The 15694-nt window shown below is 34.5% G+C and overlaps 1 protein-coding gene across 1 annotated transcript in view; it reads right to left on the minus strand.

Annotated features, from left to right (window-relative positions):
• Positions 1-15694, minus strand: part of LOC101564457 (transcriptional protein SWT1) — a 98949-nt gene that overhangs the window by 64309 nt on the left and 18946 nt on the right. The window contains 7 exon segments of the mRNA XM_023708485.1: positions 1696-1735; positions 2540-2552; positions 5674-5862; positions 6645-6749; positions 8144-8273; positions 10122-10181; positions 12792-13494. Coding sequence (XP_023564253.1) covers positions 1696-1735; positions 2540-2552; positions 5674-5862; positions 6645-6749; positions 8144-8273; positions 10122-10181; positions 12792-13494 — 1240 coding nt within the window.

Consider the following 15694-nt stretch of genomic DNA (forward strand, 5'->3'; position numbering starts at 1 on the left):
CTTCTGGTATTTGCAAACCAAAAATACCATAAAAGTTTCAAGACTGTGAAACCATTCTCTATGATACCATAATGCTAAATACGTATTACACATTTCTCAAAATCTATACAAAAAGGAATCCTAATATAAACTACAAATTCTGAGTGTTAATGATGGTCAGTGTAGGTTCACTAATTATAATAAATGTACTATTCTGATGGGAGAAGTTGATTATGAGGGGGCTATGCATGTTTGGCAATAGGAAGTATACGAGAAACATCTGTACTTTCTGTTTAATTTTGTGTGAATCCAAAATTGCTCTAAAAATTAAAGTCTACTTAGAAAAATGTATTTTTAAAGACTTTTTAAATAGAAAATACAGCAAAATGATGTCTTAGCAACTATAGACATAGTATTCACTAGATCTAATTGTATATTCAAAAAGTGGTTACTTTACCACTAAAATAGGATAAAATTATCTGCAATCTCAAAACAAAGAAAATGCAATCAGTTGGGTAAATCTATCTAGAATCGAAAAATTATGAATTCTAGTCTCCATTCAGTCACTCAAAAGTTGTAAGTAAATTATATAATTACATCATGTTTAGAATTATCTCAGTTTAAGAGGTCTGTAACGGACAACTGTTCTACAACCAGTTTCATATGGCTGGCTTTCCTTCACTGCTGTAGCAATACATGTAGAGAGGTACAGGGAAGGAAAACACGAGCTCTACTAAGAGAACACAATGAGGAATTTCTAACAAATATTAATCAGTTGCTGACAAGATATCCTCTGGCATTCTCCAAGTTTTATAACATATAATAAAAATTCATCTTTTCAATTTTTGTGCAAATAACACAATATGTAAAAAGTGGACCAAAGAGTATTTCTCATGGATCCTTACATTCCTACCTAAGAACTCCTTAGGAAACTAGTTAATGATACAGATTATAGGATCATAACCCTGATCTATTTCTGGATAAAACTCTTTGGAGCCTAGCCCTAGACTACTGGCGGTGAACCTATGGCACACATGCCACGGCAGAGACGCAAACCCATTCTGTCAGCACGCAATCTAACTCATCACAGCATCCAAGGATCATATAAATTTTTCTAAACTAAAATTTCAGTAATCGGGTTTAATTAACATGTTGGCACTTTGTGATAAATAAGTGGATTTGGGTTGCAGTTTGAGTTCTCAGTTCCAAAAAGTTTGACGTTACTTCCCCAGATCACAGTTCAAAGTCTTAAGTCTCTTGCACACTAAAATTCAAAATATATTAACCAATAAGCCTCAATCTTGTCCCAGCTTATAAATTCTTTTCTCTCATTTTTTTAGCATATCTTATTTAATCTTATAATTATTCAAGTTGAAAAACTCATCTATTCTGCAATAAATATTTATATACAGCTAAATTTTGCAAGGTCCCTGCACTAAGCAGCTAGACATAAAAAGATAAATAAACTCTTTAGCAGTTCACAATCTAGTAATGAAATCCAGACAGAGCATAACTATCATAGACCACGAGCCTGAGGGAGTTGTGATTCTTAGTTCCTTAATCAGATGACCAGTGAGCCACACAGAAATATATCACAGCAGCCAAATTTCCTTCTTTTAGCTCCAAGAGTAAATACCATGCAAAATAGGCAACTTTAAATCATTTATAAACTTTAAACAATTCAATTTAACAAACAAAAAGAGCTTTAAAGCTAATCATGCATTGCTCTAAGGTAACATGATTATCTACATTATCACTTTTTCTAAGATATACAAAATTGTAGAATATACATAAAACAGTCAATAAATATTTGTAAGTACGTATTCAGGTACATTTCAAAAGTGAAGAAAACAGTATCCAGAAACAGACCAGTCTGGTTTAAAAGTTTTGCTTTCTCATTTCCTAGATGTTTACCCTTGGGCAGAGTACTTAACCCAAAAGATTAAAGAAGTACTATGGCAATATAAGAGCTTGAAAAGCATTGTATATTTATTGCTTAACCTTAAATGACACTTCAAATACAATAACCTCTATTCATGTACAATACAAAAATCTACTTAATATTTTAATAATCTAACAGAAATTAATTTAGACTCAACATGTACTGTCTTAAACAAATATGCAACAAATTTTTTTAAATTTTTTTAACCTACATAAGGAATACAAAAATAAGAAATTTATCTGACAGATGTGGCAGGTAACTTTTTTTGACCTTATTTTTATCTTAATATAAAAAATAATTGCCAGGGAGATAACTCAGTGGCATAAGCATCTGCCTGGCAAGGCCCCAAGTTTGACACCTGGTACCAAAAATAAACAACCATATAAAAATCTGGGAAAATCAGAAATTTAAATAACTCATAACCCCATCAGCTAAACAACATCATTTACAATTACATATTCAAAATTAAACCTGAGATCTTACTTTTGCTTTTGGGTGTTTTGTTTTTTTTTTATTTTGGGTTTCTTTTGCCCATTACTGGGATTGAGCCCAGGGCATTGTCACTGAGCTGCTGGTGGCCCTTCCTTCTGTTTTGTGTGTGTCTGTGGTATTGGGAACTGAACAAGGCCATCTTACTGAGCCCTTATTTCTCTAGCCCTTTTTTTAAAATTCTGATTTAGGGTTTCACTAATATGTTATACAGTCCACACTGGGCTAGAACTTATAATTTTTTTGCCTCAGTCTCCTAGTGTAGTGGGGGATTACAAATATATGTCCCTATAGTTGACTAAATCCTTTTGTTCTATTTAAATCTACAAATCATTAATGTTTTTCAAAATACTATGTTCTGTCATATGATCATGGCAATGTATATAAGTTCTCCACTTCTTCTTTTTTTTTTTTTTTTTTTTTTTGTGGAACCAGGGATTGAACTCAGGCCCTTGTGCTTGCCAGGGAAGTGCTTATGCTACTGAGCTATCTCTCTGGCCCCAGTAATGCTATAATGAATATTACTTATATAAGTACTATGAGCATTTCTCATTTTTTAAGGATTTATCTTTAGAAAGAGAATTATATATTTAGGCTTCCTACAGCATGCTGTTAAATTTTTCTCCCTAAGCAATTCATATCCTCAAAACAGTACAGTATTATGAGTGTTTTTAGGTATTGGGAAAGATAATTTGCTAACATAAAAGCAATAAAAAGAAACCACACACAAAAAGTGACAAATTAATGTTTCTTATATTAAGCTTTTACTCAAAGCTTAATACAAGCTTTTCACACAAGGACACAAGAAGATTTGCTATTAAGCTATGACGTAGTCTAATATAGTAACCAATCTTCACAACCATCTTATAACATGGAATTTATGCCCTCTCATTTCATCTGTTCAGTTTCTTCATCTTAACTTTTCCCTAATCAGGTTATAAACTCAGATCATTAAGATTTCAAGGCCTACTATAGTAGATAAGTAGTATATCATACAAATGTAACTGAAAATAGTTAAGAATAGGACTAGAAACATACTCAACTAAAGCTATTCACTTACTATTTTCTCATTGCTGAAACAAAATACTCAACAGCTAAAGTTAAGGGAGAAAAGGTTTATCTCAGCTCACAGTTCACACAAGTTTCAGTTTATGAAGCTAACAGAGTAGCATGGCAAAGGTGCATCACAGAGGAGAAACAGTCCATGAAAACAGGGCTAGCAAAAGACAACCAAGTAGCAAAAGTATCAAAGTAGTTTCTTTCTGTCCTTTTATATTCTACCTAAACTACCAGTTGTTTGGGTGGTGTCACCCATACCCAGGGTGAGCCACAGTGAATCCCAGCATCACATAGCCTAAACCAGCCACCTTTGAAACTCCCAACCTACGACCTCATGAAATTAAGGAAATTTAGATACAAGCCGTAGAACTATCTGCATTGAAAATGCATAAGCATTCTATCTGGAATACACTAACAACTAATTAATATTTATTAATGTAACAAATGGAAGAAAAGGAGAGTTCTCTTTTATCAGAAAGTTAAGTTTATATGTGTTAAAAGCCTTTGCATAATAACATGATTAGATTATTTTTGGTTTGGGGGGACAGTAATGGGAATTGCCCCAGGACCTAATATATATTCTAGGCAAGCACTCTTTTAACAGTAAACTAATCACCAACCTAATATATTTTGAGAAAAGGTCTGGTTAAGTTGCCCAGACTATTTCAAACTTGCAATATTCTTGCATTGGCCTCCTAAATATTGTAGCTGGCTTACACAGAAACATCATTGAGTCCACCTAGATTAATTGTAAGATTGTCATTCCTCAGTGCATGAGCTTAATTTGTTAGAGGATTCTGGAAAGATGGCCAAGTTCATGTCCACACAAGAAAACAGCCACAGTTATGTTTTGTCACCCGATGCAGAGTACACAAACAAAAAAACCTTGTCAAACACTTCTGTTTACAAACCAAATTATTCTCAAACAAAAACTTTCATGAACTGAGGTACCACCATCAATTTTTCAAATCTTATTGGTGGATATGGGAGCAATGGGCAGTACAAATCCATGATAGTTAAAACTACATAAAGCTAGAGCCGGGGAGATAGCTCAGTAAAATAAATGCCTGGTGGGCAAGTGCAAGGTCCTGAGTTCAATTCCCAGTACCACAAAAAATATATAAATAAAATTACATAAATCTATATATACAAATAATGCTGAATTGGGAAGAAATAAATTTTTAAGGGCCAGCCAGATAGCCCAGTGGATTAAAGCACCTGCTTAGGCACACACAAGGACCAAGGTTAATCCCCAGCATGCCATGCCAGCCCTACCCGCACTGAGATAGTGATTGAGACTGGGCATGATGGCGTGCAGCTATAATCCCAGCGCTTGGGAGGCTGAAAACAGGAGAAACACTATTACTCTGATCTGTGTAGAGAGATAGTGTAGACCCTGTACTAAATATATATATATATTTTTAGAAGTCAAATAAAAAACTAATGGAAGGGGTCGGGGAGATGGCTCAGTAGAATAAGCGCTTCCCTGACAAGCACAAGGGCCTGAGTTCAATCCCCAGTTCCACCAAAAAAATAAAAAACAAACAAACAAACAAAAAAACCTAATGGTAAAAAAGTAAAATTAGGGAACAATTAGGTCTTTCTTGTAAAGGCATGTAATTAGCTCAGATTCTGACAAACCATAGGAAAATATTTGTCTCTATAATACACTACATGCAGTCATAGAATAGAAACCTAGATACTGACTAATGTCATTACTCAATGATATTTTTAAAAAGAACCCAAGGTTCTGTAATATAGACAGGCATGAATACAGAACTATGCAATATCTCTGAGGAAAAAAAAAAAAAAAAGAAAGAAATTCCACAAAAAGCAAAATAATAAAAAACAAGTCACAAAACAAGTCACATAGGGGCTGGTGAGATGGCTCAGTGGTCTAAAGCACCTACTTAGAACAAGCTTAGCAAAGCACAGGGACCACGGTTCAATCCCCAGCACCACATGCCAGCCAGCCCCGCCCCCTGGTGGGCTGAGCTGCCCCCCCACACACACATAAATAAATAAAAATTTAAAAATGAATAAATAAAAATAAAACTGACATATTAAGAACCTTAAAAAACAAAAAGTCACATACCATCACAATGACCTTTCCATTTCACATTCCAATGGATACAGTCTTAAAAGTTTTGCACCATTTCAAATAATGAATTAGCACCAAACAAGTCTTTATGAGGAATACTTACAAAGTTTTTGAGAAGCAAGTTGTATTGATTGACCCCACAGCTTTCTATCTTGGTTTTTGAGACTATCATTGATGAAATGAACTGCAGGTACAGCTTTGTGCTGGGCATGTTTTAGTAATTTTCCTTCCTTCATTCGATCTAACTCTTGTACAACAACCCAAGGAATTATTAACACAAGTCTGTCAAAACCTAAAGAATAAAAAATTTATTAGAATGTAACATTTATTGAGCTACTTAATCAAATTTCTGTGAGAAGCAAGAATTTAAAACACATCCTGATCTTCTAAAAAGTTCACCAAAAATAGAGGAACAATGCACTGAAAAACTTGAAATTTTTTTAAAATGGAAAGTATGAAGAGGATATGAAGCAAAAGAATGCCAAAATAATTGCTAGAAAGGGCCAGGAAGATAGCTCAGTAGCATAAATGTATGCCTGGCAAGTACAAGATCCTGAGTTCATTCCCTAATCCCAAAAATAAAAAAAAAATGTTACTAGAGAACAAAAGAGATTAGCAGATATGATTTCTACAATAAATGTTTCTAATGTAAACAAGTTCACAACAATCAAATGAATCATTTTAAATTATAATGAATAATGTTCAAAAGAGTGAACTTGGTGGTGCATACCTATAATCTCAGCACTCAAGAGGCTGAGGCAGGAGGATCAGCAAGAGTTTGATGTCAGCCTGGGCTATACAGTGCATTTAAGGCCACCCTAAACTACATAGTGAAACCCTGTCTCAAAAAAACAAACAACAAAAAAAGAGCAAATATTAGACCTACAAAAAGTTGGTTAACCTATGAAAGAATTTTAAGTTAAATCACTTATGCTTTGTATGTGGGAGAGATTATACATATATATCATATGGCATACAAATTGAGACTTTGTGAGGAAAATCCCACATCACTGTTAAAATAAAATATCAACTCAAGAAAGAAAATCAGAATTTGCAAATATGTTTTGTAAATACCTGATATTTCTGTTGTCTTCAAAATTCTAACAAATTTGAGATGATTCATCAGGATATTTGTGTCAACAACAATTAGAAGTAGCTTTTTGTCTGAAACAGTATTTGCTAAAAAAAAAAAAAAAGGATATTTGATGTCAGAGTTGCATAATGACTAAAATTTTTATCATAGGAACATAGAAATATTTAAAACCACTCTACCTTATTCACTTAACAAGAGAATCACACAGTTGAATCGACTCTATCTAGCTCATCACTTTCTCACCAAATAAATTTTCCCACAATAATCCAGGGGATCTAGGGCAGGAACCATCTCCGTTTGGGTGAAGACAAGTGAGGATGGAGAATGAGTGAGTTATTTGAGAGGGGTTGGGGGAAGATTCATCTACATTCAAGTACATATAGCAAGTAAGATCTGATGTGGCAGAAATCCACAGGAAGACTTGGGGACAAAACTATGAATTACCCAGAAAAATGCTCTTTTCTTTTTATTTATTTGGCTTTTTTTGAGAAAGGGTCTCACTATGAAGTTCTGGCTGGTCTTGAATTCACTATGTAGCACAGGCTTGCCTCAAACTCAGTAATCTTTCTGCCTCAATCCTGAGTGCTGGGATTAGAGGTGTACACCACTGCACCCACCTTGACAGCACTCTTAGGAGAAGAAAATGCATCAGAAAAGGAAAACAAAACTGCCTTCATTCCAATTCTTAAAGGAAAGAACAGTAATCAACATTGGATTATTTACCAATAGAATATCATAAATTGTTCACAGATGGTTTCTAAATCATAAATTTACTTGCCCCAGTAATAACGTCTCTAAATCTGGTTCTACATCACTTGAGATTGTATACTCAGTCAATATATAAGCTAATTTTAATATATATTCTGAGTGAAATATAATTGAAATTTTAAATATATGCAACAGAAGGAAAACATAATACCAGTACTGCTATTTCATATGGTTTTTATCAGAATCAGATAACAATGAATGGAAAAGAATAAACTGAAAAATGTAAAATATAAAGTAGCATTACTATTTTTTATAAACAGAATTCAAAATACTGTACTAATACTTTTGAATAATACTTATCATTATCTTCTCCCAAAGATAAAAATAACCAAAATTGTCCTACACTGCAAGAAAGCTATGAATATAAAACCTTCAAGTGGTCTACCTTTTTTTTTTTTGGTCTAAATTCTGTATCAGTTCTTAATAAAGAACTGATACGTTAAGCTGTTTAAGAGCAAGAATAAAAAGTAACTCACAACTTTAATTACTGCCTCTTTACAAAAGACAAAAAAAAATTTAACTTCCTAATAATGTGAGATACATAAAGCATAAGACAAATACTAGATCTGATTTCTGAAGCCAAAAGAAATACACCCTTATTATTTCAAATAAGCAAATTGTATCGTTTTTATCTAAATACTGTAAAAAATGGATGTTAATACATTAATTCTTCAAAAAGAGCAAGTGATAAACATTAACACATAAGGCATACTAGCAGAAGGGTGCACATCATCTTCCGCCAGGTCGATTTCCATACTCATTAACTCTCCAGAAGATGGGGCCACAGGTAAATCCACACTTTTTCCCACACGTGCAGCATGAAGCTCTTCTACTATCTGCATCTAAATCGTGAAAGACCTCAGTGAAATATCTGGAGTAAATTACTCTTCAGTTAATAAGAAAATAAAGCAATTAATTCTTGATTAAGTCACTTAAAATAATCAGTAGAAAAGTATATAAAATATTCAGGCAGCATGGTAAAAAGATAATAGACATAAAATATGCACACAGTTCAGCTCTCATTCTGTAGCCTTAAATAATAAAACCAACTACTCTGGTTCTCAGTGGCTCATTTACAAAATAAGAATTATTAATCTACTCAGGATTTTTCTTATTTAATCTATAATAAGAATTATTATCTACTCAGGATTTTTGTGATTAAGTGAAATAATATTTATATAGCCTTATACATAGACAACAAGTAAGTTAATTCTCATTCCCATTCCTTCCATTCCACTTCAAAGTACTTTAAAAAGCATTTCCCAACACAAGCAAATCCAGGTACTGATATATTCTGATATAAATAAATGAAAATACAATGTAGAGCAGATGTGAAAAATCTAGTAAGGGTACTGACCTACAACCAGAAAAATACAAATGATTATCAAAAATAAAAAGCTAGTGAAATATATTTTAAAAGAAAAATAAGTGTTTGATGAACCTAATTTCAATTTAAGACTAAGGATCATAAAATTCCATCCAATAATGCTATGATGATCACTGAGATTTTTTTTTTTTATTCTTTCAATACAGGGTCTGGCTACTCAGTTGAGACACGTAGTGATCCTCCTGTCTGAGCCTCCCCAGTACTGGGATTATGGATGTGCAAGGCCATGCCTCCTTCCAGGCCTTGCACAGCATGTGGTACTGGGGATTAAACTCAGGACCTTGCACTTACCAGGCAGGCACTTATGCCACCAAGCTATCACCCCAGCCCAATGAGGAAATTTTTAACTAAAAAATGAAACAAGTGAAAAGATAAAACACTCATGAGGCCTCAATTCCAATGAATAATAACTTCATTTTGTGCTTGCCTGGCAAGTACAAGGTCCTGAGTTCAAACCCTGGTACCACAAAAAAAAAAAAAAAACCTTCATCTTATTGGGGAGTAAATGATAGTAGAAAAGTGAAGCAAAAACATGTTAACGTCATATTGCATTCTGGTAACTCTAGGCATACACATGCAAAGAAAACATAATAATAAGTCAAAAATCAGATGTGTGTGCCATGAGCTCCATATTTTGTTTCACAACATATTATCTTACTATAAACAGGGGCAACGGCCAAATACCTCAGCAGATTAAAGTGCTTGCTTAGGCAGACACGAACCCTGGCCTGCCAGGCTTGCCAGGCCAAGTCTACAGTGCCGACCACCCCCAACCCCCACCCCCCACGTGCTGAGGTGGTGATTGAGACTGGGCATGGTGGCGTGCACCTGTAATCCCAGCTCTTGGGAGGCTGAACACAGGCAGATCACTATGAGTCTGATCTATGTAGTGAAGACCCTGTAGACCCTTACTAAAACACAAAGTAAAAAACAGAGGCAAAATAAGTACTCAGGAAAAAGTAAATACTTCAAAAATTCATGTACTGCTGTGCTGGCCCCACCCCTGGGGCATGCTGAGACAGTGATAAGAGACTGGGTGTGGTGGTGTGTGCCAGTAATCCCAGCTCTTAGGAGGCTGTAAACAGGCAGCTTTGAGTCCAATCTAGTAGTGAGACTCTGAACACCGTGTAGACCCTTCTCTAAAAATACAAAAAAATAAAATAAAATTTAAAAAATCATGTATTGAATTAAGTGAAGAATCATAGCTATTTTCATAATGGCAATGTTTTTATAGCTATTTTGTTAAAAGAGGAACTATCTGAATTTCACTAAAAATATTCAAAGTAGATAAGTTATCAATAACCTCTTGATCAGTATCTTGAATATTTTCAGGTGACACTGAAGAATATGGTGCTTCAAAACACTGAAATGAAAAGTAAAAATGAAGTTAAAAGTAGTTAAGAACAAAAAACGTTCCTAGAATAAAGTTTTCAATGTTGACACTATTAACACTTGGAGTCAGGTTATTTGCTACCATGTGGTCTATCCTTTCAGATTTGTAAGGATTAAACAAAATGTTTTTAAAGTAGCCTATATGTATGGGATTACGGCTAGGTGGTAGAACATAGGCAGGGTAGGTAGGTAGGTAGGTAGGTAGACAGACAGACAGACAGACAGACAGACAGACAAACAGACGGACAGAGTACCTGATAAACTATGAATCTGTAGAACATTAATTTGGATTGGGACTGAAAGGGTTGCCACTGAGAGTGGTGGATATCAATAAAGCCTAAGAAACAAGTTATTTTCTCTTAAAGAGAGCATTAACAAGGTTATATAGTAACAGTATTAGTAAATCCAGGAAAAACACACTTGGTTGTAAAGCACACTCATTATTTTAGAAAAATAATTAAGCATCAAGGAATTAGTGAACAAAATAAACATGCCATTAAGATGATTATTTCCTGTCAAAACTACCTAAATATACTCATTGTGAGGACAATATTTGCTTGTTGCACCTGTGTCTAGGCACACAGTGTTTCTTATTTGTTCTTTTTTAGTTTGTTTCTTTGTTTTTTGGTGGAAGCGGGGATTGAACTCAGACCCTTGCATTTGCCAGGGAAGCACTTGTTCTACTAAGCCATCTCCCCAGCCCCTATGCACTAGACATTAAACCTAAGATTTCACACATCTCAGGTCAAGTATTCTACCATTAAGCTATAAACTCAGCCCTTTTATTTTTTATTTTGAGACAGGATCTCACTATATAGCCCAGGCTGCCCTCAAACTCAAAACCCTCTAGCCTCAAGACTCTTGTGTGGAGATTATAGGCATGGGCAACCACACCTCAATGCTCCAGAATCTCATGATCTAAAATAAGATAATGCTATTCTTAAAGTAACAGTTTATAAAGTTCTAATTCTGATAACTAGAAAGTAATCATGAAAGAACTGTTTCTCTTATCACTTAATAGTCATACTATGCACGTCTTTTTGGTTTGTGTAATTTTATACAGATCTCAAAAACACAATGAAGCTAGACGTAGTGGTACAATATGCCTTTAATCTCAACTATCTGGGAAACTGAAGCAGGAGGATCACAAGTCTGAGGGTAGTAGGAGCAAAACTCTGACTTAAAAAGGACTGGTGAGAGGGTGAATTACAAATATTGCTTAGTAATAGAGCTTCCCTAGTCTCAAATATCAATACCAGGGAGGGGAAATAGAAAAAGATATGCTACAAAAACTTCTCATAGGGGCCTGGGGAGAGCTCAGTCGAATAAGTGCTTGCATGGCAAGCACAGGGTCTTGAGTTCAATCCCCGGTACTGTGAAGAAAAAAAAAAAAATTCTTATAGTATGGACAATGAAAAAATGAACATACTAACAATTTCAAGTTCTTTTCATTCTACTCTAAAGAACTGAATGTAACACACGAAGTGGAGATGGTTTAAGAAACCAGAAAAAGAACAAACTCAATTCTTTCACTCTGTAGGCCTCTTCAAGTTCATCTGAACAAAAATATACCACCTGAAGCTCTTCTTTAGTTACAATTCCTCCATCTTACACAAGAACAATCTCACTATTGCCATCTTAAACACAAGTAAGCTTAACCATCCATTTAAAGAAGTCTCTACATTTCAGAATTTTTGATGTTCCAAACTTCTATATTGAAGAAACTCTTTATGTTTATAGAAATAAAGTTGTGAAGTCATAAAATCAGTTCAAAACCTGAATATCCTTCTTCCACATTCCACTCAACTTCATCTTCACCTGAGTAATTCCTCCTCACTCATTTCTCAGTTTCTCATTCCTTGTTACCCTCCAGTAAACCTTTCCCAAGTAATCCAGGACACCAAAGCTATGTTAACCTCATGCTATTTATTCCATTATTAAGTAATAAGTACTTATCAGATTTAAAATTTGTTTACTACAAAATTTTAGAAATTGAAGATTGAACCCAGGCCTTCACTGAATCCCAATCCCTTATTTTTTTTTTTCTTTAATTTTATTTTAAGACGGAGTCTTGGTAAGTCATTAAATTACCCAGGTAGAAGACCAACTCGTAATACTCCTGCCTCAGCCTCTCAGAGTACTGGGATTACAGTCAATGTACCACTATGCCTAGTGCTGAGACTGTGTAACTTTTATACAGTACTTTAATAAAGTGCCTGGCACACAGGAGCATGAAAAAAAAAGTGTTAAAGAATTAAACTAGTCAGATTATTAACCCCTGAAGATTTTATAGTATCTGGGGTTAAGAAAAGAGCCTAAGAGATTGTTACAGTGCTTTTCTTCACAGGACTTATGGGTAACTGTTTCTCTGCATACATTTCCTCTATAATGGATCCTTGATACCTGCTAGAATACCTTCCTTAGGAAGCTAGAATTAAAGAGAATAAAATAAGAAACTAATACATATCTTCATGACTAAATCTGAGTTAGCACTCCATGATTATCAGCAGCACCAGAAATAACTAAAACTTGGTTGTATTAATTTTTTTGCTAAAACCAAATTCATTTTGTACCACCTTACCTGGACAAGGTTCTCCTTAGAACTTGAATCTTTACTTTGTTCATACTCAAGACATTTTCTTTTATGTTCATAAACAGTCTGTTTATATGTGGAACCTAAAGGTAAACGTTCAGCTTTATGCCTCATCAAATTCAATGGAACCTGGGAGCCTTCTGGAAATTCTCGTGATTCCTGCTTAGTCTTTACCTTATTAGAAACTAAATTGAACACATTTTCTTCTATGAGCTTCTGGAGAGTATTAGAAGATTTTACTGGGATTGTGAAGCTGATCTTCTTTGTTTTAGAGTCAAAGGGTTCATGAATAATCTTGCTGGAATTACCATCTTGAGAAAATTGATTTTTATGTTTACATTTTTCAGAACTGTCCCTAATTTTGTTTCTTCCTTTCTTGAGCTCTTTCATCTTCTCTGTCTGAGCAAGAATATGAGACAATTCCTTGTCCTTTGTCTGGTCTTCCTTTTTAGATTTCATATGTTTCGAAATTTTAGGATTGGGAAAGTATTTAATTCCATGGTCAAGTTTACTTGTAACATTCATAAATTTAATCTCTTTAGAGTTCTTTGATTTTTTAGTTCCATCTGAAGTACTTGGCAAAATAATTTGTCTATTCTTTGAAGATGATGCATCTCGGAGTTTATTAGGTCCTTGGAATGAAGAATTGATTTTTGGTCTCTTTCCAGACACGTCTATTTCTACATTCAATCTGTAAAGCAGCATAGAAACCTAGGTTACATTACAATTAAATAGATTGTTGTATTGTGTAATTTTTGTTAGGCATAAGAGAGTGCTAACTCAGGGCCAGAGAGATGGCTCAGTAGAATAAGTGCTTCTCTGGCAAGTACAAGGGTCTGAGTTCAATCCCCGGTTCCGCCAAAAGTAAGTATGCTAACTCTAAACTTCATAAAAATAAATGGCTTACTTTAAGAATGAAGCAGAATTTCTGAACAATAGTAATAGAAATATTGTATCAGATACTGACTATAAATTCCAAGCAGGTTAAACATTTAAGTATAAAATTATCACAACTGCCATATTTCTCACTAAACTTTTAATAGAGGATGAAGTAATATTTGATTCTGAAGACAAAATTTCCTAACCCTAAGGAAAAAAAAAAATATGACTAAAACCTTAGTAAAAGGCAAAAGATGTATATGATCTGAAGAGAAACCAGAGTATGATGACTGAATCTTTCGGATTTCAAAACTGACAAAATTTAAAACAGCTGAGATATTCACGAGATTATATACATATATAAATCTATTAATCTTTTTGCTACTGTTGTTGTTTTTGGGTTTTCTTGAAACAGGGTCTTGCTATACAGTTCAGGCCAGCCTTGTGCTTACTTTTGTAGCCCCCAGGGCAGTCTTGAACTCGAAGGAATTTTCCTGTTTCAACCTCCTGAGTGCTGGGATTACAGGCGTGTGCCACCATGCCCTATTCTGAAAAATCTATTAGTCTTACAAGATAAAAAGCTTATCAAAAGATAGTGAGATTCTAGGATAGGCTACACAAAATGAATGAAAGGAAATGAGAATAATTAAATAAATATTTGAAAAATGACTTTTCTAGTAATTACAGGCACAGTCATTATAGTAATAATACAGTCTTCTCTACCCAATTAGCAAACATTCTAAAGTAGCATTAAAAATTGTCATGATAGTACAAATTTAATGTCAGCTGCTTGAGAGGCTGAAGGATTACAAATTCAACACCACCCTGAGCAACTTAACAAGACTGACTAAAAAGCAAAACAAAACAAAAAATTAAAAGGAAAGAAGAAAAGAACTAAGATGTAGCTCAGTGATACAGTGTATGTCTAGAACATGTAAGGTTCTGGGTTCAAAAGAAAGCTGGGGGTGGGGTAAAAAACCATATGACAGTTCTACAGAGGAATTTGACAATATAGATTGAGATCTCTAAAAATGTTCATACTGGGCCAGGGATATAGCTCAGTGGCACAGGGCCTCCCTGGCAAGCACAAGGTCATGAGTTTGATTTCTGGTATTATAGTTTTTTAAATCCTCAGGTTCCCATGTCAGAAATCTCAACCAAGGTGAAACAAGTAATGAGCTAAACAATTTTAAGAGGTAATTTAATTCAAGATAATTTAAATAGCACAAAAACTAGGTAGAGAGTATATGCTATATAGTTTTGAAAACTATTTTTTAAAAGGCATAGTCATAAGATGGAACATCATGGTCATTTTAAATGATAATTAAGACTAATGAAGAGACCTGTAAAAAATGTTAAAATATTACAAGCAGCAATGTACAGATGTCCTAATACGGTCCTGCTTATAAAAGTATATGCTACTTCCCAGTCAGAAAGTAGAAAATTTCAAAAATAATCCACTATTTTGTATCAATAAATCCTTACTCACCCTCTGTCAGTCACTACACTTAAGTACTAGAAGGGCAGAGGACAACATACTAGATAAGAGTCCTTACTTCCACTTAGCTTCAGCCCAATGGGGGAGAAAGAAATAATAAATAATTGACTTCTCAATTAATTATATAAAAGCAAACAATAAACATCTCACAGTTTTTAGTTTCACCTGATCTTATTTCTATACCTGATCTTATTTTTTGTTATCACTATTGTACAAAAAGTGTCTTATTATTTATGTTGATAAGTAACATCAAAACAAAATCTTTGGGGCCCAGGATGTAGAGCGGCTGTGCCTGACAGCGCGGCTGACGCGAGCTCGGGTGGGGTAGAGAGTAGGGGGCGGTAGTCGGGGGTGGTGGGAGAAGGAGGCGGCGAATCACTTATAAATGGCGCCCAAGCAGGACCCGAAGCCCAAGTTCCAGGAGGGCGAAAGAGTACTGTGCTTTCATGGCCCTCTTCTTTATGAAGCAAAGTGTGTAAAGGTTGCCATAAAGGACAAACAAGTAAAATACTTT

The sequence above is a fragment of the Octodon degus genome, unplaced genomic scaffold, assembly GCF_000260255.1.
Source record: "Octodon degus isolate 3935 unplaced genomic scaffold, OctDeg1.0 scaffold00374, whole genome shotgun sequence".
Classification (NCBI taxonomy): domain Eukaryota; kingdom Metazoa; phylum Chordata; class Mammalia; order Rodentia; family Octodontidae; genus Octodon; species Octodon degus.